The sequence below is a fragment of the Leucopleurus acutus genome (genome assembly GCF_964270905.1).
Source record: "Leucopleurus acutus genome assembly, chromosome: 6".
NCBI lineage: Eukaryota > Metazoa > Chordata > Mammalia > Artiodactyla > Delphinidae > Leucopleurus > Leucopleurus acutus.
In genome coordinates this window covers 100,443,872-100,468,130 of record NC_139149.1, presented here as the reverse complement: position 1 = coordinate 100,468,130, position 24,259 = coordinate 100,443,872, and the positions used below count along the sequence as shown (strand labels likewise).

Genomic DNA, 24,259 nt, shown 5'->3' with positions numbered 1-24,259 from the left:
GAAACAGACCCATAGTGATCCAATGATTGCAAAGCAAAACAACTGTGCTTTACTATGTTCAAGCATATCAAAGCCAAAGTGTAACTTTTGACAAGGATCTAGAAACCACAGAAAGTAATATGGAAGATTTTTTAAAAGAATCAAACAAGTCAAAATACATGAGGCAAAAACTGATAGAACTGAAAGGAAAAACAGAAAAATTCACTTGTATAATTGGAGACTTCAACACTCCTCTGTCAGAAATTGATAAATCAAGCAAGCAGAAGTTCAGTAAAGATACAGATGACCTGAGCAGAACAATCATTCTATTTGATCTAATTGACATTTAGAATATACCACCCAACAATAGCACAGTGCACATTCTTCTCAAGCTCACATGGAACATTCATCAAGATAGACCACCATAAAACACACCTTAACAAATTTAAAAGACTAGAAATCATACAGAATACATTCTTAGACCACAATGGAATTAAACTAGAAATCAATAACAAAAAGATAGCTGGAAAATCTCCACATATCTAGAAAACAACACCTTTCTAAACAATCCATGGGCCAAAGAAGAAATCTCAAGAGAAATCTTAAAGTATTTTGAGATAAACAAAAATAAAATATAATTTATCACAATTTGTGGCATGAAGTGAAAACAGTGCTTAGAAGGAAATTTATACAATGAATGCATACATTAGAAAATAAGAATGATCTAAAATCAATAAACTAAGTTCACACTTTAGGAAACTAGAGAAAGAAGAGCAATTTAAGTTTGAACCAAGCAGAAGAAAACAAATAATTAAAATTAGAGAGAAATCAATAAAATTGAAAACAGGAAAATAATAAAGAGAAATCAATAAAACTCAAAACTGCTTCCTTGAAAAGAAAAAGAATCAAACAGAAATTCTAAAACTTAAAAATGTAAGAACCAAAATTTTAAACTAATTGAATAGGTTTAATAACAGATTAGAGACAGCTGAAAGAGAACTGGTGTACCAGAAGATATGTCACAAGAAACTTAGCCCTTCCCTCCAAAAAATACAAAGAGGCAAATGGTGGAAAATGCAGAAAAAAGGGTAAGAAATCAAGAGGATTCAGTGAGGAGGTCCACTATTCATTTTAATTGAAATCCCAGAAAGAGAAGAGAGAGAATAGGACATAAGCAATATTTTAAAAGATTGTGGCTGAAAATTTTCCAAAACTGTTGAAAGATATCAATCCACTGATTAAAGATTACCAACAAATCTTAAGCAAAATATTAAAAAACTAAAACTAAGACAGAAAATATGACAAAACTGCAGGAAAACAAAGACAAAGGAAAAATTCTTAAAAGCAGCTGTGAATGTGGTGGAGGAAGGGATTATTTTCAAAGGAGCACCATTTATTCTAATAATTAAGTCCAAGACAGCAACAATAGAAGCCAGAAGAAAGAGAAATGACTTCTTAAATGTACTGAAAGAAAATAACTGTCATCCTAGAATTCTATAACTAGCAAAATTATCCTTCAAACAGAAGGAGTTCCACTTCTGTCTGGGTTGTAGGAAACTCAAAAGATAAACACTCTCATTCTAACAACAAGAAAATAGCTGGTTTAACTATAGAATCATGTTTTCTTGAGCACATCAGAGGAAATGGTTGGGGGACACAATGAGTCTTCTAGGGTGCTGGAAATGTTCAATTCCTTGACCTGGGTTACATGGGTGTTCATTTTGGGATAATTTATTGAGCTGTTCATTTTTCTCCTATGCATTTTTCTGTTTTTTATATTTCAAAATTTACAAATTTTTTAAAAAGGAAATAAATGGGGTGAAGTGAGAAAGATGGCAGGGGGAATTGTGGAGGTGAGGAGAAGACTTTCCTGAGTATATCTTATTATATAAGTTTGATTTTTAAACAGCGTAAATATTTTACATTTTCTAAAATAAAAGTATATAAAAATAAAAGCAAATTCTAATATTGAAAATGAACAAACTAACCAAATTATATATCAGATTAGTAAAAATGACTACACAAACAAAAGAATTATTTCAAATGACTTTAGAACACCATATTTTGATGGTATATCCCTAGGGATTATAAGGACAAAATAAACTACCCAAAGTCTTAAGTGTATTCACTGTTTTATTAGTAGAGTAATATCTATATTATCATTTGTAAATTATTGTATGCCTATGGTAGGATTAAACCGATAAATGATTATGTTAATGTTATGGGAAACCAAATTTTTCAGTGTAATAAAGAGATACAAGTATAAAATTAAGAGTTCAGTAAAAATCACAGCTAAATTTTAATTGGAAATATCAGTGTGTGTGTGTATTTGTGACGGTATCTTAATATCCTAGCTCTGTGCACTGAAAGGACCTAGAAGGAACATCAATCACCTCAGTAGCCATTATCACCCCTAGAACCCAGACTGTGGTCTCTAAAGTCAGTTCTTACTAAAAGCTACCAAGTCTCTTTGGAGGAATGACTGCTTCCATGTCTAGGGCAAGGAATAAAAAAAATTAACCTGGTACATGTTGGAATGATAGAAAGCAAGGGAGCTTTCAGTGATTAATGGGACGTTTCAAAAGGAAAAAAGAATGAGTTTAAAGGAGCTTTCACTTAATTACTTACTTTAGGACAATTTGAATATTACTGTGATTGACTGATACATATTGAATATATAAAAATCCATACTTCCATAGTAATGCTCAAAGATAAAAAGTCATAACAAATATTTTTTAAAACTTAGGGACTTCCCTGATGGCGCAGTTGTTAAGAATCCACCTGCCAGCGAAGGGGACATGGGTTCGAGCCCTGGTCCGGGAAGATCCCACATGCCGCAGAGCAACTAAGCCCGTGTGCCACAACTACTGAGCCTGCACTCTAGAGCCCACAAGCCACAACTACTGAAGCCCGCTGCCTAGAGTCCATACTCCATAACAAGAGAAGCCACCTCAGTGAGAAGCCCGCGCACCACAACAAAGAGTAGCCCCCCCTCCCCCGCTTGCCGCAACTAGAGAAAGCCCGCGCAGAGCAACGAAGACCCAATGCAGCCAAAATAAATAAATGTATTTAAAGAAACACAAAACTTACTTGCCACTCTTGGCGGTAACTATTACACCAACTCATTACTCTGCAAATTAATAGTTAAAGAGAAGAAACTAAGAATGTATGCTACCTTTCCAGTTGGAATTGTATCTCAGGATATAACTAAGTGCAGTTGATGAGAGAATGCTCTTCTTTATGAAATAATATCAGCTAACAAATGTTAAAGGAGTGATAGAACTAGAAAATCACATTTTAGTCAAAGATCATCAATGAATGGCAACACCACTAGGTGAAAAGTTGCTGGGGAACTACTTTATGACAGAGATCTTGCTGTCTCTACCTTAAACCAGTGATCAATTATAGCATCACTAACAGTGGGACAGCCAGACATTATACACTTCCTGAAATGATGCAATTGGAGTCATACAGCATCACCTGTAAATTTTTTGTTTTTTAAAAATTTTTACCTGATCCAGTCAAGACTTAAGTTCTATTTTTCAGGAAATACAGAGGATATACAGGATCTATACAGGGAAAATACAGGGAAACATATCACGAGGAAACAGTCACAAATCCTGAAGGTAGGGAGTTGTAAAGAAAACCTGACCTGGTATCTTCCACAAGAAAATGTCAAAAAATGGGGGGGGGGGGACGCACTGTTTATGTTAATTTAAAGAGAATTAAGAAACATAACCAAATGCAATGGTGGTCTTTGATTGACTGCTACTTTGAACAAAACAGCTGAAAAAAGGCATTTTTTGGAAACAATTTGAGACATTTGAATATGAACTGAGCATTAAATGATATTCGGGAATTATCGTAAATTTCATTAGGTGTCATAATGGCATTTAGGTTATATGGGAAAATACCCTTATTTCTTGGAAATGCATATTGAAACTTTTGGAAGGGAACTATAATGTCTATTGTTTACTTTTAAGTACTAAAAAGAAGCAAAGATGGCAAAATAATCAATAACTGTTCAGCCTAGGTGATGAGTGTATGAGTACCATGCACCACCATCTTTTTTAATTTTTTTATTTTGGAAAATTTTTATGAACAGCAAGAGAGTAAAGTGATCAATGTTGACCTTTAGAAAGCTCACTCCCAAGCTTATTGGGTGACAAGAATGGAAGCAAAAGACTCGTTAGATGATTACTGCAGTAGTCATCATGAAAGAGAGAAGTCATATGGACTCCATCATATAGGGAAAAGGGGGCTGACGGGAGACATTTTGCAGGCAGAAACCATAGGATTTTGATAGGCTCGAGGTGGAAGAGGGCGAAAGAAAGGCGAGCCAAGGCTAATAACAAAAGCCAATATATATCCAGTGCAGTGGTTGTTCTAAGTGAGCCACGTGAGTTTAATTCCTGTAAATCTTCACAACCACCTTGTGAGGGAGGCACTGTTGGCACCTCCATTTTACAGATCGGGAAACTTGGGCACAGAGAGGTCAAGCAACTTGCCCAAAGTTATACCCCTAAGTAGGTGGCATTGCTAGAAGTGGATTCCGAGCACACACGCAAAACCATTCCTGCTCTTAAGGATAACATCTGTACCATTAATTGAGATGCGAAAGAGTACATATTGTATTCACCTGTATGCTCCTCTTCTTAAGGTTTATACGACCCGGCTCACGTATCTTTCTTGGCCCTCACACAACTGGAACCCTTCTCGCCAACCCTGCGACTGGGTGATAGAGGTGGTGGTCCTTGGGGAGAAGAGTATGTCAAGGTGAGGCCAAGTGCGAATTCTAGAGAAGCGCCTACTATTTGGGGTAGGAGGGACGGGGTGGGTAGGACCCTCAGTAAGACAGTGCTTTTACGCCACGAATGACGCAAATCAACGCAAGAGCCGGGGGTGGAAATGTCGTCACCATCCGCCTGGGGTTGGCGGAGTTGCCGCGAGAGGGGCGTGTAGACCCCGCCTCGGTGGGTGGGGAGTGGCAGGCCCCGCCTCGGCCCCTCTGGCAGGCTCCGGCCGGAATCGCTGCGGCTCTGACAGCCGAGCGGGAGCTCGGAGCCCGGAAGGATGCGGCGCCCGCGGCGGCCTGGGGGTCCCGGGGGATCTGGGGGTCTCCGGGTGCTCCTCTGCCTGATGCTGCTGGGCAGCCGTCCGGGAGGCTGCAACGCCATTAGCGCCCACGGTCAGGAGGAAATGGGGGGATTGGGGGAGGATGGTGCCGGGAGCAAAACTCGGTGGGGGGCGTGGGGGGAAGTGTCACGCAGGTCGCGAGCTCAGGTAGAATGTGTGTGTGGAGTGGGGTAGGGGGAGGCACTGTGAGATGAGGAAGATGAGAGGGCGTCTGCGAGGAAAGGGGCGTAGGCCTGGAGGTGGGGCTGGGAGCTCGGGGGCGGGACCTAAGAGAAGCGGGCTCAGGGGAAGATTGCGGTTTGGGGAGAAGGAATGGGGGTGCATATGGACAGAGGGACCTAGAGACGGGATACAGGACCACAGGAGAAGCAAGTCTCTCCGAGGCGCCAAAAAGTGGTGACAGGAGCTGAGGGATGGAGGAGGGGAGGGAAGAAGAGGAAGCCCTGATCTGCCGGGAGAAGTCGGGGCCGAGAGCTCCGGGGTCCCAGCTTTCCGTACAGTATCAGGCCGAGGGAGGGGCCAGCGTTTCTCTTCAAGCCCAGAGAGGCCGACGGCTGTAATCTGATCTCTGATAAGAGAGGGACAGCTGGGGGAGGGGGCCGAAGAAGGTGAAGAGGGAAGGGTCGTCTCACGTCCCCCTCCCCACGGCCAGGCCTGGTGCTGACTCACGTCTGTGCGGACAGAGACAGTCAGCGCTGACTCACGGGCAGGGGGAGGGTGGGGGCGGGGCGCACGTGGGGGAAGGGGGCAAGCTCGCCGTCTGGCGTTCTTCTTCCCCGCCGGGCTTGGAGGAGGGTGGAAGATGAAGGCTGGAATGGCGGAGAGGTCACGTCCCTTGGAGACTCCTCACCCTGTTACCCTTCCCTCCCCCATCACTGCTTCCAGGCAAGCCCTCAGCGGCGCCAGGCTCAGAGCTTCAGCACCACGAACCGCCCCAGCAGTACAGGGGCCGCGGACTGCAGGGACAGCGTGGGGAGCATTGCCTTAGAGACACCCCGCCGCTACCCCTTTCCTACACGAAGGGGAAGTGTGCTGGGGTTCCCATCTCTTCTGAGCCCCAGGCCATCATAAGATGCTTGTGGAGATTGGGAAAGGAAAGTCCCCTTTTCCTCAGAATTTGGACAAAAACTACCCCATAGTAATTCTATGAGAGTACAAGTATCAATATGATTCTCCACCATCACGATTCCCATGCACCTGGAGGGCTTCTTTTCCCCATTACTCACTTAAGCTAACAGAGGCTTTTAGGGAAAGAATCCAGACTTGCAGATCTTTAAAATCCAAAGCCAGATCCTGTGCTTTCTTCTCAAGAGGAGGACTGTTCCTCCTCTCCTCCCAGCTTAAAGCCTTCCTTAGAATGAAAGAGTGGATCCCATCTGCTTCCCCCTTTTCTAGCCTGTTCATCCATCTGACCATTCTATGTGTGTGGGTGTCTGAGCCTCTGCTCACCTGTCCTCTACAGGCTGTCTGTTTGACCGCAGACTCTGCTCTCACCTTGAAGTCTGTATTCAGGGTGAGTGAGGCCCAAACATAGGATTTACAAAACAGGGTTGGGGGGGAGTGATATATAATAAGAAAGAAGTGGGGTGGGCTGGAAGGGAGAGGGGGAACTGGACTTGGAGAGAAGGGGGACTGGACTGGAGGAGCAGAGCTCTCTGAAGCCAAGAGAGGAGATTGAGGGAGTGCGGTCTATTTGCAGCCTGGACTTTGGAAGGCCTGTTGTCCAAGCCCTCCCACTGACACCACTTTTGTGCTCTTAGATGGCTTGTTTGGACAATGCCAGGTGGGAGTGGGGCAAGCCCGGCCCCTGTTGCAAGTCACCTCCCCAGTTCTTCAACGCTTACAAGGTGTCCTCCGACAGCTCATGTCCCAAGGTGAGGTCTAGATGCACTGGAGGAGGGAGACTGTAACTTGGTTAGATAAGAGTGGGGAAGGGAGGGGCCACCTGACTCCAGGATTTCTCTCGTGGAACATTCCTATCACACCCACTCTGGAACCTCACCTTCCCAGACCTTACTGGAGAAGGAGGCAAGACAGGAGTGGGGGTGGAACCCTAGAGATAGGCTGTTCACACTTAGACTCTCTAGAGGAATCCAGAGGAGGCTTCTAGAAGACACCACTGGAAGAGGCCAGCATTTATATCTTTAGGACCAACCCACTCTCTGGAACTGACTGAGTACTCCAGGGCCATGAATCCTGGAGTCTTCAGCCTGGAGAATACCCCACTCATCCAATTCACTCATTCAACCAATATTTATTGGGTACTTCTACGTGGCAAACGTAGTTTTAGGTGCTTGGGATATATCAGGGAGTGAAACAAAGATCTCTGCCTACTGGGGTTTACATTCAGGGGTGAAGGGAGGGAATACACTAGGAATTAGAAAACACTAGTATGTTAGAAGGTGATAAGTGCCATGGAGAAAACAGTTACAGCAGGAAAAAGGGATCAGAAATGGTGAGGTAGGAAGCTGTGGTATTAAACTGAGTGGTCAAGATAGACCTTATTGAGACTGAAATTCAAATAAAGACATCAAGGAGGTGGGGATGCTTTCCCAGAAGGATATCTCAGGGATGTTTCGGGTGGCCAGGGAGCTAGATAGAATAAAAGCCCTAAGATAGGAGCGTGAGTTTGAGGAACACCATGGAGAACCCCTCTACAGAGTGGCTGTAAAGGAGTGATGGAGGGGCAGAGTAGAAGATGCAGTCAGGTAGGTAATGAGGGAAGGGATGCTCTGGGATTTTATATGAGAATGTATGGACATTGGCTTTACTCTGAGTAAAAGAGGAAACCATCACAAGGTTTGAGCATAGGGGTACATGATCTCATTTCTACTTTAAAAAGATCACTCTTGCTGCTGTGTTGAGAATAGAATGTAGGGAGTCAATGGTAGAAACAGAAACACGAAACATTAAAAGCTATCACAGTAACTCATGTAAGAGATGAATAAGCATGGACCAGGGTGGTTGCAGGGAGGTAATTAGAAATGACAGAATTCTGCCTGTATTTTTAAGGTAGTGAGCATGATTTCATGAAATATTGGATAGGGCCATGAAAGAAAGGGAGTAGTCAAGGATGACACCTAGGTTTTATTGCCTGAACAGCTAGGTTGATGTACATGTCATTAATTATGCAGAAGGATCAACTTGGGGAAAGGGGTGTTCAGTTTTGAATACACTGAGTTTAAGATATCCATTCAATAACGTGGGAAGTTGAGTATATAAGATTGGGTTTTAAAAAGGAGCGGTCCGGAGTGGAGATATGAATTTGGGATTCTTTGGCATATAGATGGTAATTAAACCCATGAGGTGAATGAAATAACCAAAAGATTGTGTGTTTATGAAGAAAAACCCTAAAGAATTCTATTATTAAGAGGATCAGAAGAAGGAGCAGAACCAACAAGGGAGTCTGAGAAGGGAGAGCCAGCAAGGTAGGAGGAAAAACAAGAGTGTATGGTGTCCTAGAAGCTAAGTGAAAGTGTATCAAGGAGGAAGGAGTGATCAACAGTGTCAAATGATGGTGGTAGGTTAAGTAAGACGAGATCTGAGAATTGACCCTGGATTTAGATATGCAGAAGCCACTGGTGATCTTGATGAAAGCAGTTTTGGTAGAATAGTTGGGAATAGAATCCTGAATAGAGTGGATAAGAGGGAATGGGAAGAAAAGAACTGGATACAGCCAGTATAGATAACACTTTCAAAGAGTCTTGCTACAAAGAAAAGCAAAGAAATGGGGTGATAGGTGGAGGGGACTGTGGGATCAAACAGTATTTTTATAAGATGGGAGAAACTGCATCATGTTTGTATGTGAATGGGAATAATTCAGTAGAGAACAGGAGAAAATGATGATGTAGGAAATAGGGGAGAATTGTGGGGAAGATTTTCTTGAGTAGGTAGTAGGGGATGAAATCTAGTGCTCAAGTAGAGGAATTGGCCTTATACAGGAACACAGATAGTTCATCTAATGTTAATAGGCAAAAAAGCAGGTATAGATCCCAGTATATGAGTTAAGAGCAGTACAGATTATTAATCCAGAAACAAGGAAAAAGGAATGGGGGTGAAGAGTGGGAGATTATCCCTTTAAAAGAGATGACTGACCTTTCCTGAGAGCAGAGTTTCATGGAGGAAAACGGTCAAACAGGAGATCTGCCTCATGATAAGATGATGTTGATGAATGTTTAAAACAGGTGTATAGTGCCTTGGAGTTTTCCAAGCACTTTTATTTTCCTGATTGTACTTAATCTTTACTACAGACCCATAAAGTATATATTATTCTCACTTTACAAATAAAGAAAACTAAGGTTCAGGATCAATAAAAAGAAGCTGAGGGCTTCCCTGGTGGTGCAGTGGTTGAGAGTCCGCCTGCCGATGCAGGGAACACGGATTCGTGCCCCAGTCCGGGAAGATCCCACATGCCGCGGAGCGGCTGGGCCCGTGAGCCATGGCCGCTGAGCCTGCGCGTCCGGAGCCTGTGCTCCGCAATGGGAGAGGCCACAGCAGTGAGAGGCTCGCGTACCACAAAAAAAAAAAAAAAAAAAAAAAGCTGAATAATAATATTGATGATGATTATAATAATAGCACTTATTGAAAGCTCCCTATGTGTCAGGTACTATTCTAACCATTTTGTATTGTGTATTTTAATTACCGCAACAATTTTAGGAGGTATAAACCCCCATTTTTCAGATGAGAGAACTAAGGCTCAGATAGGTTCAGCTAAGGTTACACAATTAGTAAGTGGCAGAGGACTTAAACCCAGTCCCACTGGAAGCAGTCTCACTCCCAAATCTATACCTGAGTGTGGGAAAAGGACAGCTCAAGTCACCCACCACATCTCTAGACCCCCTCCACTGTTCCTCTGCCCTGCCAAGTTCAACACACTGCTGGGTGGAGGGTGCAGTTTTGATCTACACTGGTCCCTGTTACTGGGCCCTCAGACTTTCCCAAGCCAATCTCAATCTCACCCTATTCTTTTCCCTGGCAGGACTTTCCTGGCACGATGACCTCACCCAGTATGTGATCTCCCAGGAAATGGAGCGCATCCCCAGGCTTCACCCTGCAGAGCCCCATCCAAGGGACAGGTAGGCATCATTTCTCATCAACTGTGTCATAGCAAGGCTGGTGGATCTGTGATCATCCTGATGGACAGAGGGAAATGGGTACAAAAATCAGCAGGCTGGGGCTTGGGTAAAAGAGGTTCTGGAGTAGTCAGTCATCTGACGCGCTCACATGCCCAACGTGAGCTGAGCTCATCCCTGGGGATCCAGCAGAAGAGGGCCATTAAAAACTGTTTTAGGGCTTCCCTGGTGGCGCAGTGGTTGAGAGTCCGCCTGCCGATGCAGGGGACACGGGTTCGTGCCCCGGTCTGCGAGGATCCCACATGCCGCGGAGCGGCTGGGCCCGTGAGCCATGGCCTCTGGGCCTGCACATCCGGAGCCCGTGCTCCGCAGCGGAAGAGGCCACAGCGGTGAGAGACCCGCGTACCACAAAACAAAACAAAACAAAACAAACTGTTTTGTTTTGTGTTATTTTTGCCTAACAAAGTCTTTTTTAAATTTTTATTGAAGCATAATTGATTTACGGTGTTAAAAACTGTTTTGAAACATTTGGACTTTTGGTATTTTGTTTTTGGTCTGGTTTGTCTTTTAATGAATTCATTTTCTCAGCAAAAAATACAGGGTTATACTATGTGCCAATCACTGTGCTACTCTTTACGGATACAAAGTAGGAGAACAAGACAAATTACTTTTTCTCTAGTACTGACATAGGAAAGATATGTTAGCAGAGTTTCACCCACATCAGACTCAGATATGAATCAGATAATGGTAGTACTTGAACTGATTTCTGGGATGCATCAGGAGATAGAGAGAGTGGAGAAGCTATAATAATTAGTGCTACATGGTATTGGCACAGACACATATATAAGTACTTGTAAGTACGTGTAAAATTATGTTCCTTTTTACAGTTTTTTAAAAATATACGTGTATCTATGCTTTTTCAAATTCTTTTCCCATTTAGATTGTTTCATAATATTGAGCGGAGTTCCCTGTGCTATACAGTAGGTCCTTGTTGGTTATCTGTTTTAAATATAGCAGTGTATACAGGACATTTGGTATCTTAAAAGAAGCATCAAAGTAGTCATCACGGAACAAATTAGAATTTTGTCGGACTGAAGTTGTTTAATGTTCAGTTTTGTTACTATGTGGAATTGTATATGGTAGGAGGTACCATCATCTTTTTGTGGTTAGGGGCTCTGAAGGCATCATTCAGACCCTGTAAAGCAGAGGAAAGTAAATGACGGCTTGGGGCTCAGATGATGACACCAGGTGAAGAAGGCAGAGTGGGGCAGGGGGAACAGAGTGAGAGCGCACAGTACTGAGTGTTTGAATGCGTACTTGGGGACATGCCCACAGGGACAGTGTGGCAAGCTGCAGACACAGTTCATCTAGAGCGGTTCCCAGCTGCCTTCCCCTTCTCCTGTTCTCCCCTCTCCACCCCTAGCCTCACGCTTCCAACTCTGCGGCTGTGTTTCAGGGATCCAGGCATGCTTACCAGGGAGGCAATGACCTCTGCCCCAGGCTTGGCCCTCTGGCCCTTCCCCATGCTACTGTCTCCTCGCCTGAGGCTACCTCATCTCTTAAGAGAGCAGGCTCATTCTATGCTAAGCCTGGACCCACCATCTCTGCCTCGTAGGCTCTATACGCCCTCCCCCACACGACCAACACACACACACACACACACACACAAACACACACACACACACACTTTGCTTTCCTCCCCAGATCTGGCTTGGCGCCCAGGAGACCGGGTCCCGCTGGGGAGCTGCTTTTACAGGGCATCCCCACTGGCTCCGCCCCTGCTCCCCAGCATCGGCTTCCTCGACCTCCAGTAGGTAGGGGTGGAGCTGGGGCAGGCTCCCCCCTCTCCCCTTTGCAGGCTGAGCTGCTGCCCCCTCTCCTGGAGCATCTGCTGCTGCCCCCGCAGCCTCCCCACCCCGCCCTGAGTTATGAACCTGCCCTGCTGCAGCCCTACTTGTTCCATCAGGTGAGCCCTGGACCTCCGCCCCACTGCAACCCCAGTCCCCCAGCCCTGATGTCTGCTCTCATCCGAATCTCTGGTTTCCCACAGTTTGGCTCCCGCGATGGCCCCCGGAGCTCAGAGAGCTCCCCAGGAATGGTCAGTGTTGGCCCCCTGCCCAAAGCTGAACCCCCAGCCCTCTTCAGCAGAACTGCCTCCAAGGGCACGTTCGGGGCTCACCCTGGCCGTTCCTATGGGGACCCTCCAGGGCCTCCGCCTGCTCAGCTTCTCCAGGAGTCAGGGCTGCTCTACCTGGCCCAGGAGCCACAAGTGCCCAGCAGGGCCAGGGCACCAAGGCTGCCAGAGCAAGGGGGCAGCAGCCAGGCAGATGACTCCTCAGAAGGCTATGAGGAGGAAGGACTAGAGGGTCGCAGGGAGAAGCCTCCTTCCCCAGAAGAGCAGCCAGGTAACAGAGTCCGCAGCATCCGCTCCCTGCCTGTGGGGCTGCTTTCTGGGAGGTGGGGCGGGGAGGGTCCTTCCTGACTACCCACGCATTTGTTAATTTGTCCTTAAAGTCACCTGCACACTCAGCTAATGTCTACTGACCACCTGCTCTATGCCAGGCACTAGGTAGGCAGTGGGGATACAGTGGGGGCAGTAGAGTTGATATGACTCTTCTTCAACTGGGGGATCAAGGAGTCCCTGCTGGGCCTGAAGTTTGGTCTTGACACAGGAAGCTCTTTCCCCCAAAGTGTGGACAAGGGTGGGAAGGGGAGGGCATCAGTGTCCTGGTGTTCCAAAAGTTCTTAAATGTACCACCGGTCCCCCCCACCCCCAAATGCATCCCACAAGTTCATCTCGGCACCAGCCCTAAGCTCCGTGTCTGGCTCCCTGCAGATGTGACTCTGCAGAGGCTGGCAGCTGTGCTGGCGGGCTACGGGGTGGAGCTCCGTCAGCTGACTCCTGAGCAGCTCTCCACCCTCTCCACCCTGCTGCGGCTGCTGCCCAAGGGTGCAGGCCGAAACCTGGGTGAGTGTCCAGGCAGAGAGACTACCAGCCCCGTGGAGGCCCCATGCCCCACTTCTCAAGACCGCAGCAAGCAACCTAGAGGGAAAGGGCCAAGGTCAGGGGAGGGAGTTCTTTTGAGACATGGAGTCATTGCCAGCCAAGGGCAGGGAGCAAGGGGTGGGGTGGTGAGCCGAGGAGTTAGAGCAGGAAAGGACTGGAGGATGGAAGCAATGGGAAAAGAAGCCAACAGTGGGTGTGAGCCGGGACCAGGAGGCACGGAGAAAGCTGGGCGGAAGATAATGAGGACCTAAGGAGGGGCATGGCCACTAAAAAGGAGAAGCCAATGATTGATGGGCAGAGGGAGGACTGAGCAGAGAATAGCTTTGAGAGGTGTGGCCAATAACAGAGGGAGGAGTTGATAAAACAGTGAATTATAAGGCAGATGCACAGAGGCATGAGGCCATGCTTAGGACGACACCAGCGATAGGGTCTTGGTTACTGACGCGGGGAAGGAGGCCACAGCAAATGTAACAGGCTCAGGGCCTCTGGCCTTTTCTCCCACCTGCGTTGTGTGGACCTTGGCCTTGGCCCTTTGCCCAGAGTCTTGTTTTTCCTGTCTCTGCAGGAGGGGTTGTAAACATTGGAGCTGACATCAAGAAAGTGAGTTTGTGACACCTGCCTGACCCATAAGTGCCCAACGGCAGCAAACCCCTTGACTGAAATCTAAATCTCAGGATCAGGACCCAGACTCTGTATCCTCCAAGCCCTCATTTTGGTGGAACTGAGGCCCAGAGGCTGCAAATCATTGTTTACGGTCTCACCTCAAGTTGAAGGCAGAGCTGGGACCAGAAGCTAGAATTCTTGATTCACTGCTTTTTTACACTACAGTCATCTCAGACCACACTCTGAGGGTCCCTAGGGGAAGCGGGGGGACGGGAGCAGCCGGGCTCCTGACTGCCCTGTGGCTTGAGGCACTCTGTCCGTTTCACATGTTGGATTTCTAAGATTGTGTGGCTAAACAAAAGTCGAAAAACCACGGCCTGCCTGTTCGTCTTCTCCCCTAACCCCAACTTTCCTCACTCCGGAGCTTCTCCCCACTCCAGCCCCATCCTGTGGATTATTACTGATCATGAATAATCACTCATTCAGTCCTTTTTTCATTCATTCATTCATCCACTTGGCTCACTTTCCTGGATGCCCTCTCTGTACCCAGTGCTGACCTGGGCCTGGGGATAGGAAGAGAAACATGTCCTAAGCACCCCTGTGGGAGCTCAGCGTCCAGAGTGTGGACCCCCTCCCCCCGACCCCTCCACCGTTAGAGACCATACCTCTGTCCTCTCTTCTAAACAGACAATGGAGGAGCAGGTGCAGGGCGCAGACGCAGCGGAGCCTCCACCGCCCACGCCCTCCCTGCCCGGATCCCCCACTGCTGGTCCCACCTCCAATAAAGCCCTGCAGGAGCTGAGCTCTGGATCCTCTGAGCCTCCCAAAGCTGCCAGCCCCCCTGCCACGCCCATCCTGCGAGAGGAGAAAAGTCCACTGGGCCAGAGCCAGCCCACGGCAGCAGGGCAGCCCTCGGCTAGGCCATCAGCAGAGGAATATGGCTACATTGTCACTGACCAGAAGTAAGGGCTCCAGCCTGGGGCAGCCTCCTGGTCCCTTGGGTGTTGGGCTGGCCCGCCTGGCAGGAAGCAGAGAGCAGAAGTCCAGATGTGGAGTAGACACGGGGCTGGGCTGCTCTGCACCCCTGGAGGTTGTTTCAAGGAAGTGGCCTAGAGGGTCCCCACTTTCCTTCCTCTGCCGGCTCCCCACCTCCAGGCCCCTGAGTCTGGCTGCAGGAGTGAAGCTTCTGGAGATCCTGGCTGAGCATGTGCACATGTCCTCGGGCAGCTTCATCAACATCAGGTGGGGCTGTATCTGGCTGGGGCAGCAGGGATCTAGCAGGTAGATTGAAGCGGGAGGTGGCTGGAGGGGCTCAGGGTAGGAGGGGAAGACAAACTGTGAGTAAGGGGCCAAGGTCGGCTCAAAGATGTTTCCAGCTGCACTGAAGGTACAGCCACACCCAGCCCTGCTGCTGGCCCCATCCAGTATCTTCCCAGCCTCAAACACCCCTGTATGGCATCTCTGATTGGTTTTAGCCCCATCCTCTAACAGGGAGAGGGCCAGAGAGGACCTCTCATTTTGAATCTGGCGTCTGTGGTGGGTGAGGCAGTAACATACCTCCTATTCGGCAGTGTCGTGGGACCAGCCCTTACCTTCCGCATCCGGCACAATGAACAGAACCTGTCTTTGGCTGACGTGACCAAGCAAGCTGGTAAGTACTCCTTGACCCCAGCCTGAGTTGTATATATCCAGGCCTGTGGCTGGTGCTCCCCTTGAAATATTCCCAGCCCACATGGACCCAGCCTGCCACCTGGCATAGCATGACATGGGGTGAAGACCACATGGGGCTGGACAGAATCTGACCTACATCCTCCCTGCAGGGATGGTGAAGTCTGAACTGGAAGCACAGACAGGGCTCCAGATCTTGCAGACAGGCGTGGGACAGGTATGAGATAACTGAAGGATCAATCAAAGCCCCAGAGGGCTCATGTTGCCCACAAGAGATGCAGGCAAACGACAGGAGAATAGGAGCTGAGATCTATCTGGCTGGTCCCCCAGCTTTGCCAAAGCAGCCCTCCCCCGTGCAGTTTTCTTTCTGACCAGCAGATGGCCCCAGCAGCTCCTCCCTGCAGGTCCAGCCTTCTCTCCGAAGTCAGCTTACTTGGAAGAATCACCTGAGATGGCCATAGCTGTCCATAGATGTTCTAGAGCAAAGTCTCAAATTCCAAGGGAAAACATGACACAGAAAGGACACTGAACTCAAAATATGCTTCTATTCTGCATCCAACACTGATGCCTCACATTCTACTCTTTGATCCCTTGGGTCTCTCTATACTTCTCTGTATCCATTTTTAAATGCAAAAACTCCTAAGGAGGGTCACCCACTAAGTCTCTGGCAGTGCAGCGTGGTTGAGTTGCCTCAATGGGGATTGAGAAGGAAGATCTTCGGCCTCTCCAAGTCCTTCTGCCTGTACCGCCATGCCCCTGCCTCCCAGCTTTGCCCCAGGAGATATCCTAGCAGGAAGTGGGCCATGGGACGGGGGTGGGGAGCAGCTCCTAAGTCTCCCCACACCACTGCCCCCCTTGATTCTAGCCTTGTTCCCACAGAGGGAGGAGGCAGCCGCCGTCCTTCCCCGACCGGCCCACGGCACCTCTCCCATGCGCTCCATGCTGCTTACTCTGGTGGCCCTGGCGGGTGTGGCCGGGTTGCTCGTGGCTCTGGCAGTGGCCCTGTGTGCACGGCAGCGTGCGCGGCAGCGGGACAAGGAGCGCCTGGCCGCGCTGGGACCCGAGGGCGCCCACGGTGACACTACCTTTGAGTACCAGGTGTGCAGCCCCAGACGCTTGTTGATGAGAGGGAGTGGAAGGGGCTCGGGAGTCGGGGTCTCACCTGGGATGAGAGTGGGGAGCTGGATGTCCAGGCAGGGGCTGGAGAAGCCCCAGTGGGAGTGCTGCGGGGCCAATTTGAATGGATGGGAACTGAGAGCAGATGGTTGCTGAAGTTCTCCCCAGTGCTGTGATTCGGGGGGGCTCTAGGCTTCTGCTCTGTGACATCCGAGGTTGTCACAGGCACCAGCCAAGCAGAACAGCCCCGAAAAGGATGAGAGCCATGGCAGAAGACCCTACCCCAGAGGAAATGGGTTTCATTCAAAAGCAGTCAAGGACAAGCCTAGGGACTCTACTGAACTGAGCCCAGGACCCTGTGGGGAAGGATTCAGGAGACCTTGGACCCTGCCCCATCCTTCTTCCGCAGGACCTGTGCCGCCAGCACATGGCCACAAAGTCCCTGTTCAGCCGGGCAGAGGGTCCACCGGAGCCCTCTCGGGTGAGCAGCGTGTCCTCGCAGTTTAGTGATGCGGCCCAGGCCAGCCCCAGCTCCCACAGCAGCACACCATCCTGGTGCGAGGAGCCCGCCCAGGCCAACATGGACATCTCCACGGGACACATGATTCTGGTCAGGACAGGGCATCGGCCCAGAGTGGGTGAGGGGACCGGACGGTGGGAGGGGCAGGGCTGGCAGTGGGGGCCAGCGCCAGGCTGTGGTGTCCCTGCAGGCGTACATGGAGGACCACCTGCGGAACCGGGACCGCTTGGCCAAGGAGTGGCGGGCCCTGTGTGCCTACCAGGCGGAGCCCAACACCTGTGCCACCGCCCAGGGGGAGGGCAACATCAAAAAGAACCGCAACCCTGACTTCCTGCCCTGTGAGTGAGTCCTGCTGACCCACCAGCCCCAGCCCTCTGTCTGCTGGGAGCTCTGGAGGGCTTGGGGGCGGGGCCGGGCTCCTGGCTCAAGCTGAGTGGCAGAGGTGCCAGGACCCCAATGACTGGAGGGGCTTCTGGGGTGGGATGCGGGGTCTGTGCAGATGACCACGCACGCATCAAGCTGAAGGTGGAGAGCAGCCCTTCTCGGAGCGATTACATCAACGCCAGCCCCATTGTGAGTGGCCCCCACCTCCTCCCCATTTTCATCCTGCCCCCATAGACTCCATTTCCCCACCCAAGGCCCCAGAATTGTGAGCCTGATATCCTAGCATGGAAATGGGGCTTCTCAGCCTCCCCCAGAACCTGGCCCGCTCCCTTTGACCGAGCCTCTCCATGGTGGCATTTCCCATTCTGGCTCACGATGTATCTTTCCCGTCCCCAGATTGAGCACGACCCTCGGATGCCAGCCTACATAGCCACACAGGGCCCACTGTCACATACCATCTCAGACTTCTGGCAGGTGGGCTTTTGGAGGGAGGGCTTTTCCAGGGAGTAGGCGCCCTTGTGGCCAGCCAGGGCCAGCCAGGTCCCAGGGAGGTTAGAATGGAGCTTACCTGGGTCTCTGTCCCTAGATGGTGTGGGAGAGTGGCTGCACCGTCATTGTCATGCTGACCCCGCTGGTGGAGGATGGTGTCAAGCAGTGTGACCGCTACTGGCCAGATGAGGGCTCCTCCCTCTACCATGTATATGAGGTCAGCAGGACCCCGCGGCCAGGAGACGATGGGGGTGGAGAAAATGGATGGTGCACCACTCATGCGTGTGTGAACATATGTGTATATAAACACATGTGCATACACATATTCACATACATGCATATACATGTGTGTATGTGTGTGTCCAGTCTAGGGCCAAAAAGCACTTGTAAGGACCTATGATGAAAGGTACAGATATAAAGCTATAAAACCACTGAAACTAAGGTAAGAAGCTAAGAGTCAGGAGTACAGTTTTGAGACAGGGAAGATAAGTATACTCAAAGGCCAAGATTGAGACCTACTTTTATTGAGCCTAACTTAGATCTGAGTTTCCTGGAGGCCAAAGCAAAGAAAGAAATGCCACCAGTCACATATATTGCTTATTTAAAACAGAAACAAACTTTTTCATTAGGAGAAAAGTTAGGTAGGGGGGAACTGGGCAGCGGTAAAGCAAGGGAAGGAGCAACATTCCTGACAAATGGGAGGTGACACCCCCCCCAATAAAACAAGAGACATTAATTGCACACGTCCAGTTTCTCATGAGCACTGGATAGCAGTTTTGCATCATCAGATAAGCACGCAACAGTCTTTTTGAGTTTTAAAAATTGGTCTTGCTTGTGGTTAAAGAAAAAAATCAAATGAAAATATAGAATTTTATCAAAGTTTACGGTGTGTGTAGCACAGACACTTTGCTAGTCTCTGTGCAGAAGAGGAAGGAGAAACTTTGAATTCAAGAGGCTCACAATATTGGGAATTCCCTCGGGGTCCAGTGGTGCTTTCACTGCCCTGGGCCTGGGTTTGATCCCTGGGGGATCTAAGATCCCTCAAGCCACGGGGCTCAGCCAAAACAAACAAGTGAAAACTCACAATAGTTGTGTCTAGATGAAAAAGCCACCAGTTGTCCTGAGCAGTCCATAAGTGACACAAACAGCTAGAGTTCTTGGGGACAGCTGGAACAGTTGGGGTGGGCGGTTGGGTGAGCTTCCTGGAGGATTTAGAATCTGACTGGCCTGGGAGGCCGGGAGGATTTGGAGATGCCCTGCCGCTCTCAGGCCTGCACCCCCTCCTCCGCAGGTGAACCTCGTGTCGGAGCACATCTGGTGCGAGGACTTCCTGGTGCGGAGCTTCTACCTGAAGAACGTGCAGACCCAGGAGACGCGCACGCTCACGCAGTTCCACTTCCTCAGCTGGCCGGCAGAGGGCACCCCGGCCTCCACCCGGCCCCTGCTGGACTTCCGCAGGTGAGCGCCCCAGCGCCCGGGCAGTGGGGCGGCCCGGGGGAGGATCCGAGGAGCCGGGGAGAGAGCTGCACAGGAGCAAGGGGCCGGGAGCTAGGCTCCCTTACCTTCCGCCAATCCATCAGGTCCTCCTAGGGCCCCAGGTCAGGTGAGGCAGATCCTCTAGCCAGACCTGGAGCCTCGGCCTCAGGTCCACTGGTGCCCCCTGCTAGACACCCCAAACCAGGACTGACTCTGACCTCCTGGACCCCCTTCCAGACACCACCCCCCAAACCAGAACTGACGCTCTGTCTCACTGTGCCCATTCCTCCACTGCTGTAGTCCAGCCCCTGTCTGCTCTCTCTCTGCTGGCCAGCTGTCTCCTCCCTCTCTCTTGCACTCTTTTTCTCCCTGCCTCTCCATGTCCGGTGCTTTCTCCGTAACCCCATTCCCCCCAAGAAGGGCTCACTTTGTTTCTAGCTCTCTCCCTCTCCTCGGTCCCTGCTGCCTGTTTCCTCCTGTCCTGTGCTTCCAGGTGGCCAGCACTAGTCTGTGTGTCTGCTGTCCCCTCGCTGTCTCTCACTCCCTCCTGCCATCCCCCTTCTTTATCCCTCTGTGTCTCTTTGCCTCTATTTTTCTTTCCCTTTGTCTTTCCCTCTCTTTCCCTCCCTTCCTTCCCTCTTTTCTCTCCCCCTCCCTCCCCCGCCCACCTCTTTCTCCATCACTGTGTCTCGAAGTCTGACTCACTCTTCCCCTCCATCCACGTTTCCCCCTCTCTCCACCTCTCCCTGTTCCTTCTCCCTGCTCTGTTTCCTCCACCTCCCTCCCATGTCTGCCTATTTACTCTGCCTCTCTTTGTCTCTGTCTCACCCCACCATCTCTCATTCTCTACATGGCTCTCTCTCTCCCTGGCTCTATCTCCCCTCACTGTCCCCTCCCTCCTTCTTCTCTCTCTCTCTCTCTCTCTCTCACGGCTGCCAGTGTCATTTTTGTGATCTGCAGCTAGTATTCTCACTCCAGTTGCATAGTCACAAAAGTGATCATTGGCAGGTGTGGCCGCTGCATGGACAGGACATGAGGACGTGTGGGCCCAGGGACCACCCTGAAGGCTGCTGGGAGAACCGGGGGCTGGGGAGACTCAGGCAAGGGGCAAATACTATCAAAGGGAGTGCGGGAGGATCTCTGGATTCTTGGGGACTCAGTGGAACCAGGTAGGGGCTGGGACAGGAGGCTAACAGGGTGACCTGCCCTGTTCTGATGCTGAAACCGTGACCAGGCCAGGCCTCCAGCATCCCCTGCCTGTCCCCTCCCTAGACAGGTGGCTGAGAAGTCTGCTGCCAAGGCTGGGGCCTCACCCACACTGTGGCGGCTTCCTGCTTCTCTGCCCCTTGCCAGGCTGGCCTGAGGTCTCTAGGCGCTAGGCAGAGAGCAGAGGGGCAGAGCCGGCGGGGGCGGGGGGCAGTTGAGGGAGGAACCTGGGGATAGTTTCTGAGCCTCAGGACAATGGTTTCTAACTGGGGTCCCCGGGGCCTGAGGCACAGGCTTCTCAAAAGCAACGCTAGGGGCATCAGAGCTATTTTTTTTTTGTTTTCCACATTTAAAAAATCTTTATAGAACTAGTGCATGGACCTGTTTTAAGGCTGCACAGGTTAGCCAAAAGGTTATATTTCTTTGCTTTAGGCTGGGATTATGTAAACTCAGTTGGCATTAGACACCCAGAACAAATTAATTGCTGCTTAATAAATATAGTTTGGTGAAGGTCCACCAGAGGCAAGGCAAAATAATTCTTTAAGTCCTAGAAAGTGACTCTGAGCGAGTTCCTTGACTTCTGTCTGTTTTCTTACCTGTGAAATGAGAATGATGACCCATACTTTAGGGGTTGTTACAAAAGTCAGTAGCATAAAGTCTGTAAAATCTGCTTGAAGTGCTTGGCACGTAGTAAGGGCTCTATTAATTCTAAGTACTGTTTCTTATCATTATTATTAAATGATTGGGAACCACTGTGGCAACTTCTGTTCAACCCCAGCCCTGATATACCAGCCAATATGCTAGAAAACCATGTGGACTCCTGGAAAACCTTTCAAAGTCACCTGGCCCCTGCAAGCCTTGAGGAACCAGATGGAGGACCACTAAGTTCCAAGCTTCCCCTGAAGTACTCTAATAACCCCTCAGAAGGTCCTCCCTTGCCCTGGCCCATTGGAGGTATCAGAAATCTGCAAGTGACTCTCAAAGCAGGAATGTCGTAAGGGACAAGGGCAGGTTAGACTGGGCCACTGAGAGAGGAAGAAACCCCCTGCTCATTGCTGAGCTGCTGTGATCAGGGCAGAAGAGTCGGAGGTCCAGGTGGACCAAGTCTGAATATGACCCAACCACGGAGCACCAGTGTGGAGGCAAGACTTATCCAGGGAGACAGGCGCAGCATCATATTCAGAGCGGAGGTGTTGTCCTCCCCTCGCCAGAGGAACTCTGTGTCCAGGGCTACTACCCGACCTCACTGCTGGTGAGGACCACAGGAAGCCTGGGTGGCGAGTGGAATACCTTGGGCAGTTGTAGGGGCAGAGCAAGGATGTGGCAAGATTGACACCCTTGAAGTCACCAGAAAGCCCATCCTCCCTGAACTTCTGGCAGAGGTGGCTGTTAATATTATTATGTCTTATTATTAATCATACTATCATTTAATGAGCACCTACTGTGTGCCAGGTATTGCACTTAGTTCTTTACATGGATTATTTCACATAATCATAGTAAGAACCCTAAGAAGGAGGTGACTACTCTTATCATCCCCACTTTACAGGTAATAAAACTGAGGCTCAAAGAGGTTAAATCCGTTGTTCCAGGCGCACAGCTTGGGTACATAGCTCATAAGTGATGAGGCCAGCCCAGTGCCACCTACACTATCTCTGGTTCTTTGCCTCTAGCCCTGACTCCTGTCTCCAGCCCTCTTCCCTCCTCTGCCATTGGCATGTGGGGAGAAAAGGAAGAAAGAGAGGGCCTCAGGTGTGTGTTTCGGTTCCCCTTTCCCTCTGCTGGTGCCCCCTGACCTCACGCCCATTTCTTATTGCAGGAAGGTGAACAAGTGCTACCGGGGCCGCTCCTGCCCCATCATTGTGCACTGCAGGTGCGTTCAGGGGGGCTGGGGTGGGGATGGAAGGGGACAGGACAGCCAGGCCAGAGGGCCCTGAGGTGGGGCATTCCTGGTTCCCACCCCCTCTCTGGTCCTGCTCCCTCAGCCCACCTCCCAAGCACACCGCCTGCCTGTCCCCTTGATGTCAGCAAACTACAGCCCATGGGCCAAATTCAGCATACCATCTGTTTTCTTAATGGCCCGTGAGCTAAGAATGATGTTCCTATTTTTAAACAGTTGAAGAAAAAAAAAAAAACGTTTGACAGAGACTATACGTGGCCCACAAAGTTGAAAATATTTACCATCTTATCATTTACATAAGAAGTTTGCTGAATGAAAGCCTGGCCAGAGGCTGGAGAAAGCTATTCCCTCTTGCTGCCTCTGCCTCAGGGCAGAGCCAGGGCTATCCTTTTCGGTTAGCTCACTGCCCAAGAGACACCCCATGGGTCACAGGCTCCCCACTCGAGGCCCAATTCCCAGGACCCAGGGGCTGTGACCGTTCCCTCATCCTCCACTCACTCATCCCACCCCCATCCCCAGCTAACCCTAACAGCTCCACCAGTCTCCCCCTCTCCTCCCGGTTCCTGCTGGGTCCCAAACTCAGCCTGTCACCATCTCCTCTTTCAGTGACGGTGCGGGAAGGACTGGCACCTACATCCTCATCGACATGGTACTGAACCGCATGGCAAAAGGTGACGACCCCCTCCTCCCCGGCCACAGCTCGCCCACAGCCCAGCCTCTGATTAGCGTCTCCCCAGCCCCTGGGATCACAGGAGTTCGTGGAGGGCAGGTTGCCACACCCCCAGGCTTTCTCCAGTCCTGCAAGCCTCCCACCCCAGGATGCCCTAGGCTTTTGGGGTCCTACCCTCCTCTGGACACCCCCTGAGCAGCCCCGTGCTCCCCCTACCCAGGAGTGAAGGAGATTGACATCGCTGCCACCCTGGAGCATGTCCGTGACCAGCGGCCTGGCCTCGTCCGCTCCAAGGTAACCGTTCCTCCCTCCACCCACCCTAGCCACCACCCTTCCCCAACCAAAGTGGCAGCAGCCGGCCTCTCCTGCCTGCCTCCATACCCCTCCCCCGGGAGGACTCCCTCCCCCCCACCCCACAAGTGACCTCCCCAAAGCACCCTCCACCCCCGGGGCAGGAGCAGAGGCCAGGACCCCCCATGACCCTCCTCCCCCTGCCCTTCCCCAGGACCAGTTTGAATTTGCCCTGACAGCTGTGGCGGAGGAGGTGAATGCCATCCTTAAGGCCCTGCCCCAGTGAGACCCTTGGGGCCCCTCCATGGGCAGCCCAGCCTCTGCTCCCTCTTTGCTATGTGAGCATCTGTGTACTCACTCCTCACTTCCCCACCTGCCACCTTGGCCCCTCTTGGGCACGTCTAGCCCTTCCAAGAGGAGCATGTAAAGAAGGGGAAGTGGGAAGGGGCACACCGGGAGCCCTGGCATCAGTCCCGTGGGGGAGCTGGCAGCTGGCCAGGAGGAGAGGAAATCAACAATTCCACCCCAGAGCCTCCTCCTGCCTGAGTTCCCTGGCCCCCATTTCCCACCACTCTGGATGCTCCCAATATGTCTGTGTGGACGCCCTCCACCCTCCAGTGTGGCTAGAATGGGGCGGAGGGGCCACCATGTCCAGCTCTTCCTGTTCTCCCAGCCCCTGCTGCCCGCTGACCTGCCTCCACGACCCACACTCTGGCCCTTGCCCTTCCTACCCCCTCCCCCGGCC

General features: G+C 50.4%; 1 protein-coding gene across 2 annotated transcripts; it reads left to right on the top strand.

The window, feature by feature from the left end:
- Positions 1–5,052: 5,052 nt before the first annotated feature.
- PTPRN (protein tyrosine phosphatase receptor type N) lies at positions 5,053–23,800 on the top strand (the record flags this gene model as incomplete). Of its 2 annotated transcripts, XM_082840608.1 has the most annotated exons (23): positions 5,053–5,167; positions 6,578–6,628; positions 6,876–6,989; positions 10,094–10,190; positions 11,892–12,153; positions 12,238–12,592; positions 13,024–13,155; positions 13,760–13,794; positions 14,485–14,759; positions 14,953–15,039; positions 15,369–15,448; positions 15,618–15,682; positions 16,345–16,563; positions 16,991–17,191; positions 17,292–17,439; positions 17,601–17,674; positions 17,882–17,959; positions 18,072–18,191; positions 19,266–19,432; positions 22,473–22,526; positions 23,160–23,224; positions 23,444–23,517; positions 23,729–23,800. In XM_082840608.1, 23 exons carry the CDS (start codon positions 5,053–5,055, stop codon positions 23,798–23,800), a joined length of 2,940 nt encoding a protein of 979 aa, XP_082696734.1. The 2 variants fall into 2 exon arrangements, with proteins under 2 accessions (XP_082696734.1, XP_082696735.1); XM_082840609.1 differs by lacking the exon at positions 14,953–15,039.
- Between the last annotated feature and the right edge of the window lie 459 nt (positions 23,801–24,259).